General features: G+C 41.8%; 1 protein-coding gene across 1 annotated transcript in view; it reads right to left on the reverse strand.

Annotated features, from left to right (window-relative positions):
• The window catches only part of CFAP47 (cilia and flagella associated protein 47), a 467,420-nt gene that overhangs the window by 354,834 nt on the left and 92,144 nt on the right, over positions 1 to 20,442 (reverse strand). The window contains 2 exon segments of the mRNA XM_059678706.1: positions 2,094 to 2,229; positions 13,956 to 14,050. Of these exon segments, the coding sequence (XP_059534689.1) occupies positions 2,094 to 2,229; positions 13,956 to 14,050 (231 nt within the window).

The raw sequence follows: 20,442 nt of genomic DNA on the forward strand, positions 1-20,442 counted from the left end.
TTAGCAGATTGACTGTTGCAGTATCACACTGCTTATGTACACATTAACTTTTATTTTACTTAATAATGCCACATTCACATAACTTTTATTATAGTATATTATTATAATTGTTCTATTTCATTATTAGTTGGTTATTAATATCCTACAGTGCTGAATTTATAAATTGAATTTTATCATAGGTATGTAAGTGCATTTAAAAAAACATAGTATGCATAGGATTTGGCACTATCCTTGGTATCAGGCACCCACTGAACTCTTGGAACTCATACCCTGTGGATAAGGGGGGACCCGCTGTAAAGAGATCATGGACATCTGTCAGATAAATACAAAATCTTAGTGATAAAGGCAAAGTTCGTGAACAGATCATTGACATAAGAAATATATGACCGCAAAGATAGAAAATTATAATCTGTAAGCAATCCAAAAAATGGAAATGGAAATAACATACTTTTAATCACATAGAAAGGTATCCAATTTCTTTAATTCAATACTGGTTACAGTTTATACTAGTAGAGAGGTAAAAGAGCACAACTCTTCACAAAAGCCCTTTTGAAAAATGAATCAAGAGCTTTAATGTGTATGTGCTTTAGAATGCAGCCAACTCAGAGAATCTCACTTAGAAAAATTATCTAGATATGAAAAAGAACCATATGATATCACTCGCATTTTGGATATAAAATAGAAAGCAACAAACACAGACAACAATATGATGGCTGCCAGAGTGGTGGGAGGGAGGAGAGGGTAAAGGGGGAATAAATGGTGATAGAAAGAGAAATGATTGGGGGTATTGAAAACACAGTACAATATACAGATGATATATTATAGAATTGTATACTTGAAACCTATATAATTTTATTAACCAATGTCACCCCAGTGAATTCAATAAAATGTTTAAAAAGGAAAAAATCTAAATAGAAAAAAGTATTATACACAAAAATGCTCACTACTACAATATTTATAGTAATAAGAAAATTTAAAAACGGAAAAAACCTAAATGCTTCTGATTATGGTTAAGTAATCTATAAGAGACACTTACCGATGATATATTCTACAATACTTATCAGCCTTAATTTATATAATTAATAAGGGTCTATGACATTCAAGTAAAACTTTATAGTAAGCATGAACAGATTTCAACTTAACACAGGCAGTAAGATTTCAAATATGTTAACAAAAAAACTGATAAAAAGCAAAATATAGAACAAAAGTAAAATCCCAAAATATTACTAATAGTGTAGTCTAAATATTCACATTGCAGATGACATTTATTGTGTTTCTACATTTTCCAATTTTCTATGATGAAACATTAATTTATCTTCATGGAGCCTCCCTACCACCTGTGAAATTCTTAATTCTGTATTTTAAATGGAAGTAAACTAAATCTCTATATTATATATGCTATTTTAATGAGGCTTCTCTTACAAGGTGCCAAGTGTAATTATTCACTGATTACTATTTTATTATTGAGAACTTAATGTCAGAACTATGAAAACAAAATATATTATAGTCTAAACTTTTTTTTTCCCTGAAAAATACTTAAACATATATTATGAACTGCAAAGCAAAAGCTTTCCAAAACTACATTTTGCAGAGTACATTGGTTTTATACTTGAATATTTGGAGAAAATGAGTAAATATATATTTGACAAATATTTCAAAATTTTAAGATACTTATCCTTCTGTACATGTAGATAATCCTTTAGTAACCTATCCATATGGGGAAAAAAATTTTCTAAAATGAAATTTCCATCCTTTCACTTTATAGCCAATGTAGCTTATTTTAATGATTTAATTTTAATATAATCCTTTAAAAATTACCCACACAATGAATAAAGTACTAAACTGACCTTTTATTTAAAAAAATTATATCTTATTTTTTCAAGCAAGGTTTCCTCATCGGAGATTATATCCATGCTATCTATCAAAATTCAATCTCAAAGACTCACAATTTAAGTAAAATGCAGAGCAATCATAATTTCATTTTCTAATATTAATATTTTTAAAAAATATCATATCCCTATTTTTAAACTTTCAGCTGCTTAAGTGAAAATATTTGGTTTATGCACATCACTTGAATGTTTCATATTACATACCAGTAGCTTGAATATGACATGGTCGAATAAGAGGGACCCGAGGCATAGGAGATTTTGACAAATGATATCGAGTGTAAAGTTTTGAAGATTCAAAGAAATTAATCAGAATGTCAAAGTCAAATTCATACGTTGTCACCTGACAGACAAAAAATACATTACATATGTGACTATTTTGCTATAAAAGTTTGTGATATTTTTATTGTATATACATAAAGTGTGAATATATATATATATATACACCTAAGCAACTGTTACAACAAAATGACCATAATGACTGGAAGGACTGGAATCACTGGTCACTATGACGTGCACTGACCACCAAGGGGCAGACACTCAATGCAGGAGCTGCCCCCAGCCCGCAGGCCCCAGTCGCTAATGGGACCTGCCAGACAACCTCTAGGTCCCTGCCCCGGCCAGCAGGCTCCAATTGCCTGATGGGGGCCGGGCCCCCGGGCTGGGACGGGAAACAAGGGGTGGGTGGCAGTGAACATGACTCCATTCCCAGGGGGGCCGAGCTGGCTCCCTCCTCAGGGCTGGCAGCCAACCTCCCAGGTACCTCCTCCCATCCCTCCCCTGCAAGCCAACAGGCCCGATTGGCTTACCACCCATCCGCTATGGTGGCAGTTGGCCCCTCCCCCTAGCCAGCAGGTCCCGATCACCTGATCAGGGCTGGGCCCCAGGGTTGGGACAGGGAACTGGGGGTGGGTGGCGGCAGACATGGGTGCCAAGGGAAGGAGGAGGCAGGGTGGTGGGGAATCAGGGAGATGGGGAACCTGATAGGCCCTGATCGCTGGCCAGGCCTAGGGACCCTACCCATGCATGAATTTCGTGCACCAGGCCTCTAGTATATACATAATGAAATCACCATGATCAAGCTAATTAACATATATATTACCTCACATAGTCATCTTTTTCTTATTTTTTTGTGATGAGAACACTTAGGATCTACCCTCATAGCAAATTCAAGTATAAAGTACAGTATTGTTATCAGTACCATATTACCCAGAAATCTTGTTTTTATTATTGTTTAAAGTATTACATATGTCTCCTTTTTCCCCAACTGACCCCCCGATCCCTCCCACCCCTGAGGGCAAGCCCCCACCACCCCAGTGTCTGTGTCCATTTACCCAGCAATCTTACTTCTGCTTATTGATCCTAAGGAAATGAAATCAGAATCTCAAAGAGAGACTTGCACTATATTACAACATTATTCACAATAATCAAGATATGGAAATAACCTAAATGCCCATGAAAGGACAAATGGATAATAAAAACGTGGTATATGCATGCATGGGAATATTTTTAAGCTTTCAAAGTAGAATAATATCCTGCCATTTGCAACAACATGGATTGCCCTAAAGGACCTTATGCTAAGTTAAAGAAGACACAGAAAGATAATGTATGATCTCACTTATCTATGGAATCTAACATAATCAAACCCATGGAACAGATCATTGACACAAGAAATATATAATATTAAAGATAGAAAAATGGTGGTTACCATTTTACTCTCAAGGGCTCTGAGGAGGGTGAAATGGGAAAATGTTGGTCAAGGGGTACAAAGTTTGTTATTCAAGATTAATTAAGTTATGGAAACCTAATGAGATACTATGGACTTAGCAAACAGCAGTTTATAAAAAGACAGTTTCAAAAGGAAAATTATTTTGTGACATGGAAAGTACATTTTTTCAAAATGAGAGTTTATTTTTCATAAGTCCAAATATAAAAAATCAAAAAATAAATGTTTTATTTAAATAATTCCTATTAATTCAAAATGGACCAGATATAACTATAAAAATCTAAGAATATAAACCTTGTAGAAGAAAATGTATACAATAGAGTATTGTTAACTATAGTCACCATGCTGTATATTACATTCCCAGGACTTATTTAACTTATTACTGGCAGTTTGTACCTTTTGACCATCTTCACCCACTTCACAGATGAACATGGTCAAATTTTCTATTTTTTTCTTGAGAAGTTTTATCTAAATTATCTAATTTGTTGGTGTAAAATTATTCATGCTGTTCTCTTATTGTTTTCATTTCTGTAATGTAGGTAATAATGTCCTCTCTTTCATTTCTGATTTTATTAAATTGAGTCATCTCTTTTCATCTTAGCTTATCTAAAGGTTTATCAACTTCGTTGATATTTTTAAGATTCAACTTATAGTTTGTTGATTTTATGTACCGTTTCTTATTATTTCATTCATTTACATTTTATCCTTCTACTTGGTTTGCGTTTAGTTTTTTTTCTTGTTTTTTAAGGTGGAAGGTTAATTTGAGATATTTTTTTATTTTTTATATAGGTTTTACAGCTATACATTTCCCTTTAAGCATTTCTTTAACCACATCCCAAAAGTGTTGGTATGTTATATTTTCATTCATCAAAGTGTTTTGCAATTTCTTACATTTTTTGTGACCCGTTAGTTATTTATGATGTACTGTTTAATTTCGACCAATTTGTGAATTTAGCAAATTTCCTTCTTTTTTTATTTCTAATATAATTTCATTGTGATTGGACAATATAGTTTGTATTATTTAAATAAATTTAAATTTATTGAAGCTTGTTTTAGTATTCTCTATGTATGTAATTTAGCTACACGGAGATAATTATAAATGAAAGAACTAAGAGTTGAAAATGATTGCATCTGGATTTGTGTGTTTGTGGGTGAGTGTGTGTGTGTGTGTGTGTGTGTGTGTGTGTGTGTTGTGCATAATAGAGGGAAGGAATGCTGATATTCAAAATAATTTTTGTAGGGTTCCTTTAGTTTTATATTTCCATATATGCTTTCTTATTATTTTGATGAAAAACAAAAACTCAAAAAGAAAATGTATCTTTTGTGACAAGTTAGTATTTTGAAGCATTAAACTAATACCATTCTCCTACTCAATACCTTGCATATACAGTTATGAACACACATACCCACACACTTTTTTCAATAAGGGAAATAACCTTATATGTTTGTTTAGTAATTTTAATTTATAGATTTTAAGTATGTCAAGATCAAGTTATGTATTTTGTTAATAAATCTATATTGTGATTTTATATTTTCACACAATGGAGCTATATGCTGTTTTTAATGTCATCATTCATTTATAAGAGAATAATTAACTTAAGGGAATCCAAAAATTAGAAAAAATTATATAATCCAACTTAATTCTGGTTACATGATTTTTGGGGAAGATGCATATGCAATTTGGTATTTTCATTTTTTAAAAAATATATTTTATTGATTTTTTACAGAGAGGAAGGGAGAAAGATAGAGAGTTAGAAACATCGATCAGCTGCCTCCTGCACATCTCCTACTGGAGATGTGCCTGCAACCCAAGTACATGCCCTTGACCAGAATCGAACCTGGGACCTTTCAGTCCACAGCCTGACGCTCTATCCACTGAGCCAAACTGGTTTCGGCTAGTATTTTCATTTATTATTACTAAAACCTTATAAATCTATTTCTTTTTTAAAAAATCTTTACTGTTGAAAATAATGCATGTCTCCTTTCTCCCCCATCAAAGAACTTACAAATCTATTTCTTAATGTTTAGATTATAGATTCTAAAAATTTCTTATAAAACTTGTATTTATATATTTACACTCTCTGCAGTGCTACACACTGCTTAAGATTTTAAATTGTTCTGTATTTACTGGGTACTTTAAAGGGAGACTTACTTAGTGTATTGGAGTGTAATTCAGTCCAACATAAGAAAAATGTAAAAACCCTGCAGAGATAGCACACCCTCTGAGATTTTGCTCCATGGGTTAATGCCAGTGAGGCAGATTGATTATCTGGTTTTCAGTCATTTCAAATGTCCTCCACTGTATTTATAGCTAGCTGTAAGCTGTGTGTGTGTGTGTGTGTGTGTGTAGATATAAATAGCCAGTGGGAGCTCTCCTAGTTGACCTATGGAGCAGGAAAATGTGAAATCAACTACAGGGGCTTGATTTATTTCCAGTTGTAACCCATCTTTGCCTCTGGTGAATCAGGTTTGTGTACGATCAAAAGTGCTGGTGGGTAACTGTAGTTGTATTTGGTATGGGCTAGGCTGGTCTGTTCACACTGTCTCCGAAGCCCCTCCTTTCTTATGGGCCACTCAGTGACTCCTGAGCCAATATTTGGTGTTATGCTTCCCTATATGGTAGTCACTAGCCACATGTGGATATTTAAGTTAAACCTTAAAATACTTAAAATGAACATGGCTGGTGTGGCTTAGCTGTTGAGCGTCAACCCAGGAACCTAAACATCACCTGCTGGATTCCTGGTCAGGGCACATGCCCTGGTTGCAGGCTTGATCTCCAGTAGGGGGTATGTAGGTGGCAGCCCATGGATGTTTCTCTCTCATTGATGTTTCTATCTCTCTATCTGTCTGCCTTCCTCTCTCTCTAAAAATCAATTAAAAATGTATTTTTTAAAAGAAAAATGAAAAATATTTAAAATTAAATAAAATTTTATTTTTTCAGTCAAAATGGCCACATTTCGACCCACCTGCATGGTCCAGTGGTTGAGTGTTGACCTATGAACCAGGAGGTCATGGTTTGATTCCCAGTCAGGGCACATGCCTTGTTTGTGGGCGGGCTTGGTTCCCAGTGGGGGATTTGCAGGAGGCAGCCATTCAATGATTCTCTCACATCATTGATGTTTCTCTCTCTCCCTCTCCCTCTCCCTCTCCCTTCCTCTCTAAAAATCAATTAATTTTTTTTTGAATTGCCATATTTCAAGTTCTCAGTAGCCACATATGGCTAATGGACAGTGCAAAACATTTCCACCACCATAGAAAGTTGTATTTCAAAACACTGGCATAGCTCTTTCCCTATCTTTACCCGAACTTTTCCTGCTACAATGGCCCAGGTTCTGCCCTGTGGCGCAGAGTGGTTAATCTGCATGCCTCACTTGCTCGCCAGATCTCTGCAGCTCTCATCTCTGCTGCTCTGTATTTCCTCTGAATCTATTGGAAATGAGGGAGAATTGTTCATTTTCTTTTCCCACCAACGTTTTTTTCTGCTCTTTGAGGATATGCAACCTTTGGGTAAATATTTCACAGTGGTTATCCTACATTTATAATCATTCTTAAAGGAACCTGGGAAAGATCCCTCAATAATTAAAATACTGGCCCTAGCTGGTTTAGCTTAGTGCATAGAGCATCAGCCTATGGACTAAAGCGTCCCAGGTTCAATTCCGGTCAAGGGCAGGTTGTGGGCTCGATCCACAGTGGTGGGCGTGCAGGAGGCAGCTGATCAATGATTCTCTCTCATCACTGATGTTTCTATCTCTCTCTCCCTCTCCCTTCCTCTCTGAAATCAATAAAAATATATTTTAAAAAAGAATAAAAAAATAAATAAAATGCCATGGAGAACTATGTGAAGTTTGTTTTTTAAAAAAAAAAAAGAATTAAAATACAGGACATTTGAATGCCAACTGCCCCTTTCCTAGTCATAAGCGTTCTTGTCTATCAACCCAGGACAGGAGACTGAAATCTTTGTTTCAACAGAATATTATTTTCACTTGAGGTATTCCTCTGTTTGAATGACAACATTCTAAGTGCTAGGAAAGCACTTAGAATGGCACCCATAAAAAAGCTTTCAAAGTTCTCCCTCTTCATTAGATACCTCAGTGGTTTCACAATGATAGAACTCAACTTCTTTTCTGTGTCACTGGGTTGCTGTGTAAAAGATGTTCTATATCTTACAATTTTGTTGAGTTGATAAGACTTACATACATGAGTGAAGAAATCATGGAACCTCTTGATTTCATATTCTGAGTAATTACAGGGCTAACTTAGATAAAATCACATTTATGTAACCTGTCTATGAACATGTGAATTCAGAGAAGTCAAAGGTAGTGTGACTTCCCACATATTGTTGTATGTTCATTTTAATTTGTTTTTAGGAAACTTTTTAATCTCTTGATCTTATTGATAACCTATTTGTTCTTTAATAACATGCTATTTAGCCTCCATGTTTTTTAATGTTTTTTAGTGTTTCTAATGTAATTGACTTCTAAATTCATGCTATTGTGATCTGAGAAGATGCTTGATATTGGATTGCAATATTCTTGAACTTGTAAAACCTTGTTTTGCATCCTAACATGTGGTCTACCTTTGAGAATGACTCATGTGCATTTGAAAACAATGTATATTCTGCAGCTTTAGGGTAAAATGTTCTATCAATATCAATTAAATCCATCTGATACAGTGTGTCATTTAGATTCACTGTTTCCTTGTTGATTTTTTGTCTGGAAGATCTATACAGTGAAGTCAGCATGGGGTTAAAGTTCCTTAATATGACTGTATTGCTGTTGATCTCTCCTTTAATGTCCTTCAGAAGTGTTTTTTTATATATTTAGGAGATCCTATATCAGATGCAAATATCTTTATCAGGGTAATATCCTTTTATTAGATCCGTCCCTTTAGTATTATGTAGTGGTCTTTATTATCTCTTTTGATGGCCTTCGTTTTGAAGTCTATCTTGTCAAATATGAGTATTGCTACCCCAGTTTTTTTGTTTTTCCATTTTCATTTTCATGGAAAATGTTTTTCCAACCCTTCACTCTCATCCTGTGTGCGTCTTTGGTTCTGAGGTGGGTCACCTGTAGACAGCATATATTTAGGTCATGTTTTCATTTCCATTCAGCTACCCTATGACTTTTGATTAGAATATTTAATCCATTTACATTTTAGGTTATTGACATTTACTTATTTACTGCCATTTTAATTCTTTATGCCTATGGTTCTTTCTCTCTATATTTCTTCTTCTCATTACAGCAGTCCCTGTAGCATTTCCTGCTGATTTGTTGGTGATAAACACCTTTAGCCTTTTCTGGGAAGCTCTTCATTTCACCACCTATCTAAACTAATAAAAGAGAAACATGGTAATTGGCGTACGACTGCTACCCTTCCCATTGGCTAATCAGCGAGATACGCAAATTAACTGGCAGCCAAGATGGCGGCAGGCAGCCAGGCAGCTGATGCGAACAGGGAGGCTTGCTTGCTTCAGTGACGGAGGACTCCAACGTTCCCCGCCTGACTTGCCGGACTCTCAGCTGCAACTCTAAGTAACTATGTTGCAAATATAGAAGCTAAAAAAAACCCAGAAACCTGCTTTACTCAGTGGGGCTTCAGCCAGCCAGACTGCAACATTGTATCAAACACAGACGGTAAACAAAGGCCAGAAACCTGTTTTCAGCAGCCGAGGCCTCAGAACTAAAGCTGGCCCAGAATAAAAAAAAAAAAAAAAAAAAGGAGCGGTTGGGAGCTTCAGTCCCAGCCTGAAAACAGCCCTCAGCCACTCACCCAGACTGGCCAGGCACCCCAGTGGGGACCCCCACCCTGAAGGCTGTGTGACCAGCTGCAAACAGCCATCATCCCCTCATCCAGGCTGGCCAGGCACCCCAGTGGGGACCCCCACTCGGAAGGGTGTGTGACCAGCTGCAAACAGCCATCATCCCCTCACCCAGGCTGGTCAGGCACCCCAGTGGGGACCCCCACCCTGATCCAGGACACCCTTCAGGGCAAACCAGCCAGCCCCACCCATGCACCAGGCCTCTATCCTATATAGTAAAAGGGTAATATGCCTCCCAGCACCGGGATCAGCAGAGCCGCGAGGCCTCCCAGCACCGGGATCAGCGTGACAGGGGGCAGCGCCCAAACCCCCTGATCGCCCTGTGGCTCTGTGTGTGACAGGGGGCGGGGCCACAACCTCCCAATCCTCCCTGCTCTGTTTGTGACAGGGGAAGGCACCCCAACCCCCTGCTCAGCCCTGCTCTGTGCCTGATAGGGGGGAGCTCCCCAACCCCCTGATCTCCCTGCAGCTGTGTGTGTGACAGGGGGCGGGGCCCCAACCCCCCCACCCCAAGGGCCCTGCTCTGTGTGTGACGGGGTAGAACCATAACCTCCCCATTGGCCCTGCCCTGAGTATGAGAGTGGCGGCGCCCCAACCACCTGATCAGCCCTGCTCTGTGGGTGTAAGAGGGCGGCGCCCCAACCCACCCCGCCACGGGACCTGCTCTCTGTGTAATGGGGTAGAGCCATAACCTCCCCATTGGCCCTGCCCTGAGTGTGACAGTGGCAGCGCCCCAACTCCCTGATCGGCCCTGCTCTGTGGGTGATAAAGGGTGGCGCCCCAACCCCTTGATCCGCCCTGCCCTGAGTGTGACAGGGGGCGGTGCCCCAACTCCCCTATCGGCCCTACTCTGTGAGTGACAGGGGGAAGCTCCTCAACCCCCTGATCGGCCCTGCTCTGTGCATGACAGGGTATGGAGCCCCAACCCCCTGATGGGCCCTGCTCTGTGCATGACAGGGGGCAGCGCCCCAACCCCCTGATTGGCCCTGCTCTGTGCATGACAGGGTACGGAGCCCCAACCCCCCTGATGGGCCCTGCTCTGTGGGTGACAGTGGGTGGCGCCACAACCTCCCAATCGGCCCTACCCTGAGCGTGACTGAGGGTGGCATCGCAACTTCCCAATCTGCCCTGATCTGTGCATGACAGGGGAAGGTGCCCCAACTCCCCAATCGTCCCTGCTCTGAGCCCGACCAGGGGCTCCACCTAGGGATTGGGCCTGCCCTCTGCCACCCGGGAGCAGGCCTAAGCCAGCAGGTTGTTATCTCCCGAGGGGTCCCAGACTGCGAGAGGGCACAGGCCGGGCTGAGGGACCCCCCCCCCCTTCCCCCGAGTGCACAAATTTTTGTGCACCGGGCCTCTAGTTTTGAATAATAGCCTTGCTGGATATAGTAATCTTAGTTTCAGGTCCTTGCTTTTCATTACCTTGAATACTTCATTTCATTCCTCTTGCCTGTAGAGTTTCTTGCCAGAAGCTAATTCCAGCATGTCATAAATGCAAGAAGTTTCATCAAAAGGTTGATGGAACCTTGAGGATTGCCTGCTGGAAATGGCTAAGGGCATTTCCCCACACGTACAGATTTGCATAGATGATTGCTTGCTGCCAGACAGCTGAGGGCATTTCAAGCTACATGTTATTGCCTTCTACTGGCCAAACACCTGAAACAGCTGAAGGCAGTTCCTCCAATCTGACAATGGATTCTGTATACTAAACCTTGCCTTTGATATGTATATCTACCTTGCTTTAGGACAATTTGTGTTAATAAAAACCAAGGGGTCCAGAGAGACAGGAGAACTTGGTTCTTACAGCCAAGCTCCTCTGGCTCTCCGAAATGCCTTCCAAAATTATTTCATCTCTAGACTCTTTAATAATTTACTGCAGCCCTTCTCCAGATTCCTCAACCCTTCTAGATGCTGGATAAGACTCCTGGCAGTTTCTGATGAAAAATCAACTGACAGCCCTATGGGAGCTCCTTTGTAGATAACAAATTATAGGGAGTGGCTATAGGATCAAGTCTCAGATTGACCTGTGGAAGGGCCACAAACAAGTCCCAGCTTGGAGGGCAGAGGTCTCTTATATAATTAAGCTTAACATTATAGCCCTCCCTAGTTCCTTCCTAAGTAGCTAACGGGCTGTGGGAGGTGCAACAAGTGCTGCCAAAACAAGGTGAAATGCATAAGAACATTGTAAACATGCTGACCACTTCCTATGTTTTGCTTTGTGTGTTCTGACTATAAAATAAAGCCTCAGCTTGCAGGCGGGGTCTTTCTGTGTCTTCATCCAGGCACAGGAGATCTATAAAGCCCCAACTGTATTCTCTTGTCTGTCTTCTTTAATCCTTCACCACCCCTCCTCAGGTTCACCCTTGGCCATGCAGGCACAGCACAACAATTAGCTTTCTCTTGTTGCCTTTAAGATTCTTTCCTTATCTTTAATTTTTGGCATTTTAATTATGATCTGTCTTGGAGTGGGCAAGGTTTGCTTTGGGTTCTTCTTGCTTGGGACTCTCCTGAACTTATGTGACTTTTTCCTTCACCAAGTTAGGGAAGTTTTCTGCCCTTATTTCATCAAACAAATTCTCTATCTTGCTCACCTTCTTTACCTTCAGGCACTTCTATGATGCACATATTGTTATATCTCATGTTGTCCCACAGCTCCCTTAAGCTCTCCTCCTATTTTTTAATTGTTTTGGGGGTTTTTTTGGTTCTCTGAGTCATTTTGTCTACTGTCTTCTTATTCACTGATTTGAACCTCAGCTCCTCTATCTGCTGTGTATTCCTCCCAATGTGTTCTTTAATGGTGGTATGTCATTCTTCATTTCTGACTGGTCTTTTTTCAGTTACTATCTTTTCTCATACTGTTGAGCATCATTGCCATCATTCTGAACTCTGTATCTGATAAATGTCTTATCTCCATTTTGTTTAGTACTTCTTCTGGAGAATTCTCTTGTTCTTTCATCTGGGGCTTGTTTTTTTGTCTCCCCATTTTGGCTGCCTGTTTGGGTTTGTGTCTATGTGCTAGGTTGATCTGCTATGATTCCCAATTTCTAGTGTACGACAATGTCAGATGTTGTTTGTGGCTGGCCCTGAGTACCCTGTTTGGAGCTATCAACAATCCACAGCTTGCAGCTCCCTCTGTTGTGGCTGGGTGCCTTTGGAAATCACCAAGATGTGCACCAAGGTCTGCTTTTCCTAGCCCCAGGCCTAGAAGGAAATCAGGCAAAGACTGAAAGTCTGCTGAGATCCACATCTGCCTGCAGTTGAATAGACATTCAGTCTTGATTAGCCTCAGGCTATGAAACACAGGGTGGGGTGAGAGGTAGTCCAACAAGGTGGGGCAATTGCTCCCTCACCCCCACCCAGGCAAAATCTGCCTAGATAGCAAATGTCTGCATGAGAAAGATATCCTCTGTGTGTGAGGGAATGACTCTGCACAGGAAACTGGGGTGGCTCCCTTCTGAGCTCTAACCTCCGAGCCTCCAACCCTGGATTCTGCTCACACAGCTGTAGTTCCCTCTCTCCTCCCTCTTCTGGAGCCCAAGGTGAGTAGCTGCACACAACATTTTGTGTGCTGGCCCATTAAGAGGGTGCTTGCATTTCCAGCCATTTCTCCCTGGCAGGCAGCAACCCCACTGCTTTTCACTGCCCGATGTTCTGTGGGCAACTTTCTCAGGTCTGGTGTTCTGGGCTGGGAAGCCCGGCTTGAGGTTTATATCCCAGAGTTCTCAGTGGAAACCCCCCACATCTGAGATATCCTTCCAGAAGTTCAGCTGCTGCCTGTTAGAACCCAGCCAGCCCTTTCCTATCTCCGGCCTTCCTACCAGTCTCTATGTAGTCTCCACTTCTGTCCTTGGTTATCAGGATTCTCTCCAGCTATTCTTCAGCTTATTCTTCAGGATATTTTTTTCTGTATTTTAGTTGTAATTCCAGTTTGATCCTGGGAGAGTGTCAGTGTAGCTTCCACTTACTCTGCCACCATTTTGGAATTCCCCAACATTCTTAAATGAAGCCCACAATCATGCTCTGTCTTTACTGTTATTGTGGTTTTTAAATCACTAAACATGAAGGAACACTACAAAAAGAACCAGTATCATAGCAACACCTCCTAAATCTTCACAGCATATTTAAAGTAAATTCAGATAGTGATTCCAACAGCATTGAGCAAGGCCCAATTAAAGATAAGTACAAAGTACACTCTAGCTCAATTATTAGTGATTTGGGGGTTAGTCTCAACTTCCCTGTCCTTCATACAAGTCATATCTTGAGTTTTCTAGACAACATAATTGGGAAAACAAGACTATAGTTTCTTTGTGTGTGCCCTGTGCACTGCTTGAAACACTCTGCAAGCAGGAGCCAGACAGCTCTAGCAATCATTTTTCTGAATTAAAGGATACACCCAGGCATGCTAATAAGTGAGAAAAAGACCCATTGCATAAAGAGCTTCAGTGATCTTTGGTATCTTCTTGGTTATGATTATCAGTAACTTCACCATACCCCAGTAATATCAGTAATAGAAAGTTGAACTTACTTCTCCAGGAGTAAATGATATGCCGCATTCCATAGATGTCCTTCCCTCTAACTCTAAATAATACCGGTCAGGAAATGCAGGGTCTTTGTGTTTCCCTATAAGACAAGAAAGAGTGCATGTAAAAGAAGCCAATCCTATCTAATAAAAGAGAAACATTGTAATTAGCCGTACCTCCACTATCCTTCCCATTGGCTAATCAGGGCGATATGCAAATTAACTGCCAGCCAAGATGGCGGCCGGCAGCCAGGCAGCTTGAAGCAAACATGAGGCTTGCTTGTTCAGTGACGGAGGAAGCCAACGTTCCTGCCTGTTCCCTGCCTGCCGCTGCCAGCCTCTGAGCTTGCAGTTTGAAACATTGTTACAAATATAGAAGCTAAACAAAACCCCAGAAACCTGCTTTCAGCCAGCCGGGATCTCAGAGCTGGAGTTGAAACAGTGTTTCGATTATAGAACCCAAACAAACCAGATACCTGCTTTCAGCAGCAGGGAGGCCTCAGAGCTGGAGCCAAGCCTCAGAGCGAAAGCTGGCCCAGAATAAAAAAAGAAAAAAGAAAAAAGAAAAAAGAAAAAAAGGAGCGGTTGGGAGCTTCAGTCACCCATCAGCCTGAAAACAGCCCTCAGCCCCTCACCCAGACTGGCCAGGCACCCCAGTGGGGGCCCCCACCCTGAAGGGTGTGTGACCAGCTGCAAACAGCCATCAGCCCTTCACCCAGGCTGGCCAGGCACCCAAGCATATCCCCCACCCTGATCCAGAACACCCTTCAGGGCAAACCAGCTGGCCCCCACCTGTGCACCAGGCCTCTATCCTATATAGTAAAAGGGTAATATGCCTCCCAGCACCAGGATCAGCAGAGCCACGAGGCCTCCCGAAACCGGGATCAGCGTGACAGGGGGCTGTGACCAAACCTCTTGATCGCCCTGCGGCTCTGTGTGTGACAGGGGGCGGGGCCACAACCTCCCTATCCTCCCTGCTCTGTTCGTGACAGGGGAAGGCCCCCCAACCCCCTGATCAGCCCTGCTCTGTGCCTGATAGGAGGGAGCTCCCCAACCCCCTGATCAGCCTGCAGCTCTGTGTGTGACAGGGTGCGGCGCCCCAACCCCCTGATTGGCCCTGCTCTGTGTGAGACAGGGTGCGGCGCCCCCAACCCCCCCCCCATGGGCCCTGCTCTGTGTGTGAAGGGGTAGAGCCATAATCTCCCCATCGGCCCTGTCCTGAGTGTGACAGTGGCGGAGCCCCAACCCCCTGATCGGCCCTGCTCTGTGGGTGATAGAGTGCGGCACCCCAACCCCCACCACGGGCCCTGCTCTGTGTGTGACAGGGTAGAGCCATAACCTCCCCATCGGCCCTGCCCTGAGTGTTACAGGGTGCGGCGCCCCAACCCCCTGATCCACCCTGCTGTGTGTGTGACAGGGGGCGGTGCCCCAACTCCCCTATCGGCCCTACTCTGTGAGTGACAGGGGGGAGCTCCTGAAGCCCCTGATTGTCCCTGCTCTGTGCATGACAGGGGGGAGCTCCCCAACCCCCTGATCAACCCTGCTCTGTGCGTGACAGGGTATGGAGCACCAATCCTCCTGATGGGCCCTGCTCTGTGAGTGACAGGAGGCAGCACCCCAACCCCCTGATTGACCCTGCTCTGTGCGTGACAGGGGGTGGCGCTGCAACCTCCCCATCGACCCTGCCTTGAGTGTGACAGGGGGCGGTGCCCCAACCCCCCAATCGGCCCTACCCTGAGCATGACTAGGGGTGGCATCGCAACCTCCAGATCCACCCTGCTCTGTGCATGACAAGGGGCGGCGCCCCAACTCCCCAATCGGCCCTGCTCTGAGCCCGACCAGGGGCTGCACCTAGGGATTGGGCCTGCCCTCTGCCACCCGGGAACAGGCCTAAGCCAGCAGGTCGTTATCTCCCGAGGGGTCCCAGACTGCGAGAGGGCACAGGCCGGGCTGAGGGGCCCCCCCTCCCCCCCAGTGCACAAATTTTTGTGCACCGGGCCTCTAGTCTATATATATAAGCCATGCAACCGGAACAACGAACTACTGGAACGACCGGTTGCTATGTCGCGCACTGCGGCAACCAACCAGCTTAATTGGGGCCTCAATCAGTCCCTGGCCAACCTCCCATGCCCCCCCCCCCCCCCGCTGCCCCGTGCCAGCCCGGCCCTGATCACCCCCATCAGGGCGGACCAGCCAGACCCCACTTGTGCATGAATTCATGCACCAGGCCTCTAGTTGTTAAATGAAACACTAAGAAACATCATCAATGTGTTCTTAACAACCTAAAAGCAATTGCTAAAATATCTGTGCTGTGCTGTGTAAGTTTGCTGGATTAAATAATCGCTCTAAATATAAAAGTTCTAATCAGCAAAACTGATATCCAAACATGGTGCAAATATATATTCAATTAGCAAAACAGACAGTAATTCCATTTTTCAAAAAGTCTCCAACATTCAAGAAGCATATCATAGTCCTATCAGATGAATGTGGAAAGAAATACTAGTAAAGGTCAAGGTCACATAACTGACTGAATCTTAGATATGAGAAGGTTGGGAGACACGCTTTCCAGTGAAGATGGAGCAGGGAAGACGCAGAACACTCCTGATGTCTAAAAGAGTGCACAAAGAAGAAACACAATTTTACAAAAGAAAACTTGACAAAATGGAATCACTCCAGATACAAAAGATACAGAAACAATTGACCAATAGTAATGCAAACTTCAGGTTCAAAAATTATAACTATTTAAATTAACCTCTGAAACAATTTTCTGAAAGATCAAATGTTAGAACAGAACTCTGTCCTCATCTAAATGATTTTAAAAATTCTTTTTCCTCCATAAAGTTTTCAGATTATGCCAAGGAATAATAATAAGTTCATTTATCCCTGTCTGGAGATGAACTTCGATATCTCATTCCACCGTCTTTCATCCTACTCAATTTCACTTACTACAATGTAAAAACCATTAAACAAATGAACAAAAAAACCAAAACCCATTAAGTTTACATTAATATAAACATTGTTGGTGATATGCAGAAAGATGCACATATTGCACAGCAAAGAATATCCACCTTGAATGCATGTATGTTTTGAAAATAGAAGACATAACAAAAATGGATAAATCAATATTCATAAATATATTTGGAGTATATATAAAATATAGTTTGTGAAATGCAATAATCCAAGTTAGCTTCAATAAATATTTCTTGAGTGCCTATAATATACACAGCACTATACTGGACTGTTCAAATAGAAAACAAAAACTATATAGTCTTTAATCCCATGGAGCTCACAGTGTACCAGGGGAGACAAACAGGTACATAGCCCTTTTTGGTTAGTGTTACAATAAAACTTATACAACATCCTAAGGGAGAAAAGATTTAAAAAGTAATTTCAAACAATTGGATGTGGGAGGGGAATGGGACTAACGACCAACAGGACTCAGGAGGTTGAAGCTCATTTATAAAAGTAGACAGGATCTCAAGCAGCAGGGACCAAAAAAAAAAAAGGAAGCATCCTAGAAGGGAAGCCCAGTGCCACTGGGAGGAAATGCAAAACAGAATCTGGCAGCGGCACAGAGAATCAATGGCGCCTATAATGGACATGGTGGCTGGGAAGACAAAGTGGAATCACAGCCAACACAAATGGATTTCAACCTTTCCTCTCCTGTAAGTCACTCTATCAAATAATCCTGAAGCCATCATGTGAAAAAAAACAAGTCTAATTTGCCAATGAAGGGCATTTATGTGTTCAAATATTTATAAAAATAAGATACATTTTCAGGGTATTTTAAGTATAAACTATACTGCAAGTTGTTAATTAAGATCCATTTACATTTTTCCTAGACTGTGTCAGCAGCAAGCTGCTGAGAAACACTGGTAATAGGGAACCAGCAAGGCTTTTTAAGCAGAGGTCTGATAACATCTCTGCTTTAAGGAGACCACTCTCTGGTATAAGTATGAGGAGAAAGGCTTGCAAGCAGAGAAAGCATTTGAAAAGATGCAGTGGCCTAGAGGGGAGGTTTGAGCTAGGACTAAAGCAGAATTGAGGAAAGGCACTTTGCAGAGTAGCTCTGCAGAATAAGCAAGAAGAGGCTGTAATCCATTGAACTAGGTGCATGAAAGTATATGGGCTGGTCATTCAGAGTGAAGTGTTAAAACCATGGGAGTTTCAGCATCCAGATTTCTTTGAAAAATTAATATAGATTTCATATTGACTTCCAACTTTTTATTGTTATTCCTGGGCTATTCCACAGCCTCCTCAAACACAGTATGCTCACCTAAACCTGCTCCTCCTAAATTGCATCAACTATTGTCACCCACCCCTTAGTGTCAAAAACTGGGAGTGATTCAAGACTTCCTCCTCTTTCCTAATACCCATGTTCACTTAGTAGCCAAGTCAGAGACTTTCTAAATCCTCAGAACCTTTGTACTCCCCTCCTTCCCATCCCCAGCATCATGACCTGAGTACAGGATCTCAGCACATCACACCTGTACAACCATACCTAATGGATCACCCTGTCTCTAGTCTTGCCCTTCCCACATCTACTCTTTGCTCCAGACAAATCTCAACTTTCCTCCAAAAGGAAAATTAGTAAAGCGTGAGCCTAATTATACAATTGCCTGGATATAAATCCTTTAATGGTGCTGCCTAACATCTAGGCCAGCGGTCGGCAAACTGCAGCTCGCAAGCCACATGCGGCTCTTTGGCTCCTTGAGTGTGGCTCTTCCACAAAATACCACGTGCGGGCACGCACATACAGTGTGATTGAAACTTCGTGGCCCATGCACAGAAGTCGGTATTTTGTGGCCACGAAGTTTCAATCACACTGTATGTGCGTGCCCGCACGTGGTATTTTGTGGAAGAGCCACACTCAAGGGGCCAAAGAGCCGCATGTGGCTCGCGAGCCGCAGTTTGCCGACCACTGATCTAGGCTAAGAGTCCAGAAAAGACTCTCAGCAACTTGGGTCTCACTTGCTCCTCCGGTCCTGTTGCTCTATGCTTTAGATATCCTGAACTACTTCCACACTGACTCATTTCTAGGCTTTTACTTGCATTCTTTCATAGATTCCCTTTTCTTGCGTGTCTCCTCCAAGACTCAAATTACACATCAAATTCTGCAAAACATCTTTCTTGCTTTTTGTCTAGTTTTCCCTAGAATATGCTCCTTGAGCATTATGCACTGACTTGTCCTATAGCATCTGCCATATTATATGGCAATAATCTGATTCTTTATTCTCCTCACCTAGTGATACAGGTGGTCTCTATTTATTACTTAGTCCAATAGCCATCTTTCTCTGCTCTTTCCTGACCTCTACAGGCTGATTCAGCTAGGCCCCATTGTTCTTCTGCCTCTGCTTTGGTTCAACCACAGGGAGACTCCAGCAGGATATGAGAAGGTAAAAGGTATATATGCCCTTGTGTCTTCCCTGCTTTGGCTAGTTCTGGCAATGGCTTCGTTTTTAGAGCTGTAACTATTCAAGTTGGCCCATCCTTCATAGTTTCAAAACTCATAGGGCTCCACTAATATCTTGCCTCCTCTTGTTCCTTCGGGCCCAGAGGTAGAAGCAGCTTCCATCCCTTGTTGGTTTCTTTCCACCTGGCTCCCACCTCCATAGATAATTCCTTTATTAAACCCTTGTCATTTAAACCCTTTTCATGGATCATCTGTTTAGTATTGATACCCTTACCATTAAACTTACTGTTCACTTCTCAAGAAAGTGTAAGATACCTTTATAGACTCAAAATGGAGTATCTATCCCAGTGGTTCTCAACCTGTGGGTCGTGACCCCTTTGGCAGTCAAACGACCCTTTCACAGGGGTCGCCTAAGACCATCTTGCATATCATATATTTACATTACGATTCATAACAGTAGCAACATTACAATTATAAAATAGCAACGAAAATAATTTTATGGTTGGGTCACAACATGACGAATGTATTTAAAGGGCCAGAAGGTTGAGAACCACTGTTCTAGCCTATAATGGGTACTCAACAAATATTTATTGAAGGAATGACTAAACCAATGCTCAGCAAGCTGTTTTCATAAGTGCCCAGATAGTAAGTATTTTAGGTTTTGCAAGCCACGTGGTTTCTATCACAACCATTCAACTCTGCAATTATAGCAGACATGCAGCCATAAACAATATATAAATAAGTGTGTCTGTGTTCTAATAAAACTTTATTTATAAAATCAGGTATCAGGCCAAATTTGGCCTACAGGCCTTAATTTGCCAACCCCTGGAGTAAACAAATGAAATGCACTTATAAAAGTGCATATTTTAAAACTTAATTTAACATAAAAATACCTAATATATGAATAAACATAGCTCTCCAGGACATTTATCTGAAATTCATGAGCAATTAAAACTAGAAATTAATAATTTTATTTTTATTTATAGTATATACTTATATATAACTTACTATATGAAATCTATTAATAAGCAGCTATATGTCATGCATTACCAAAGTGTTATGATATTAATATTGATGTAT

The sequence above is a fragment of the Myotis daubentonii genome, chromosome X, assembly GCF_963259705.1.
Source record: "Myotis daubentonii chromosome X, mMyoDau2.1, whole genome shotgun sequence".
NCBI lineage: Eukaryota > Metazoa > Chordata > Mammalia > Chiroptera > Vespertilionidae > Myotis > Myotis daubentonii.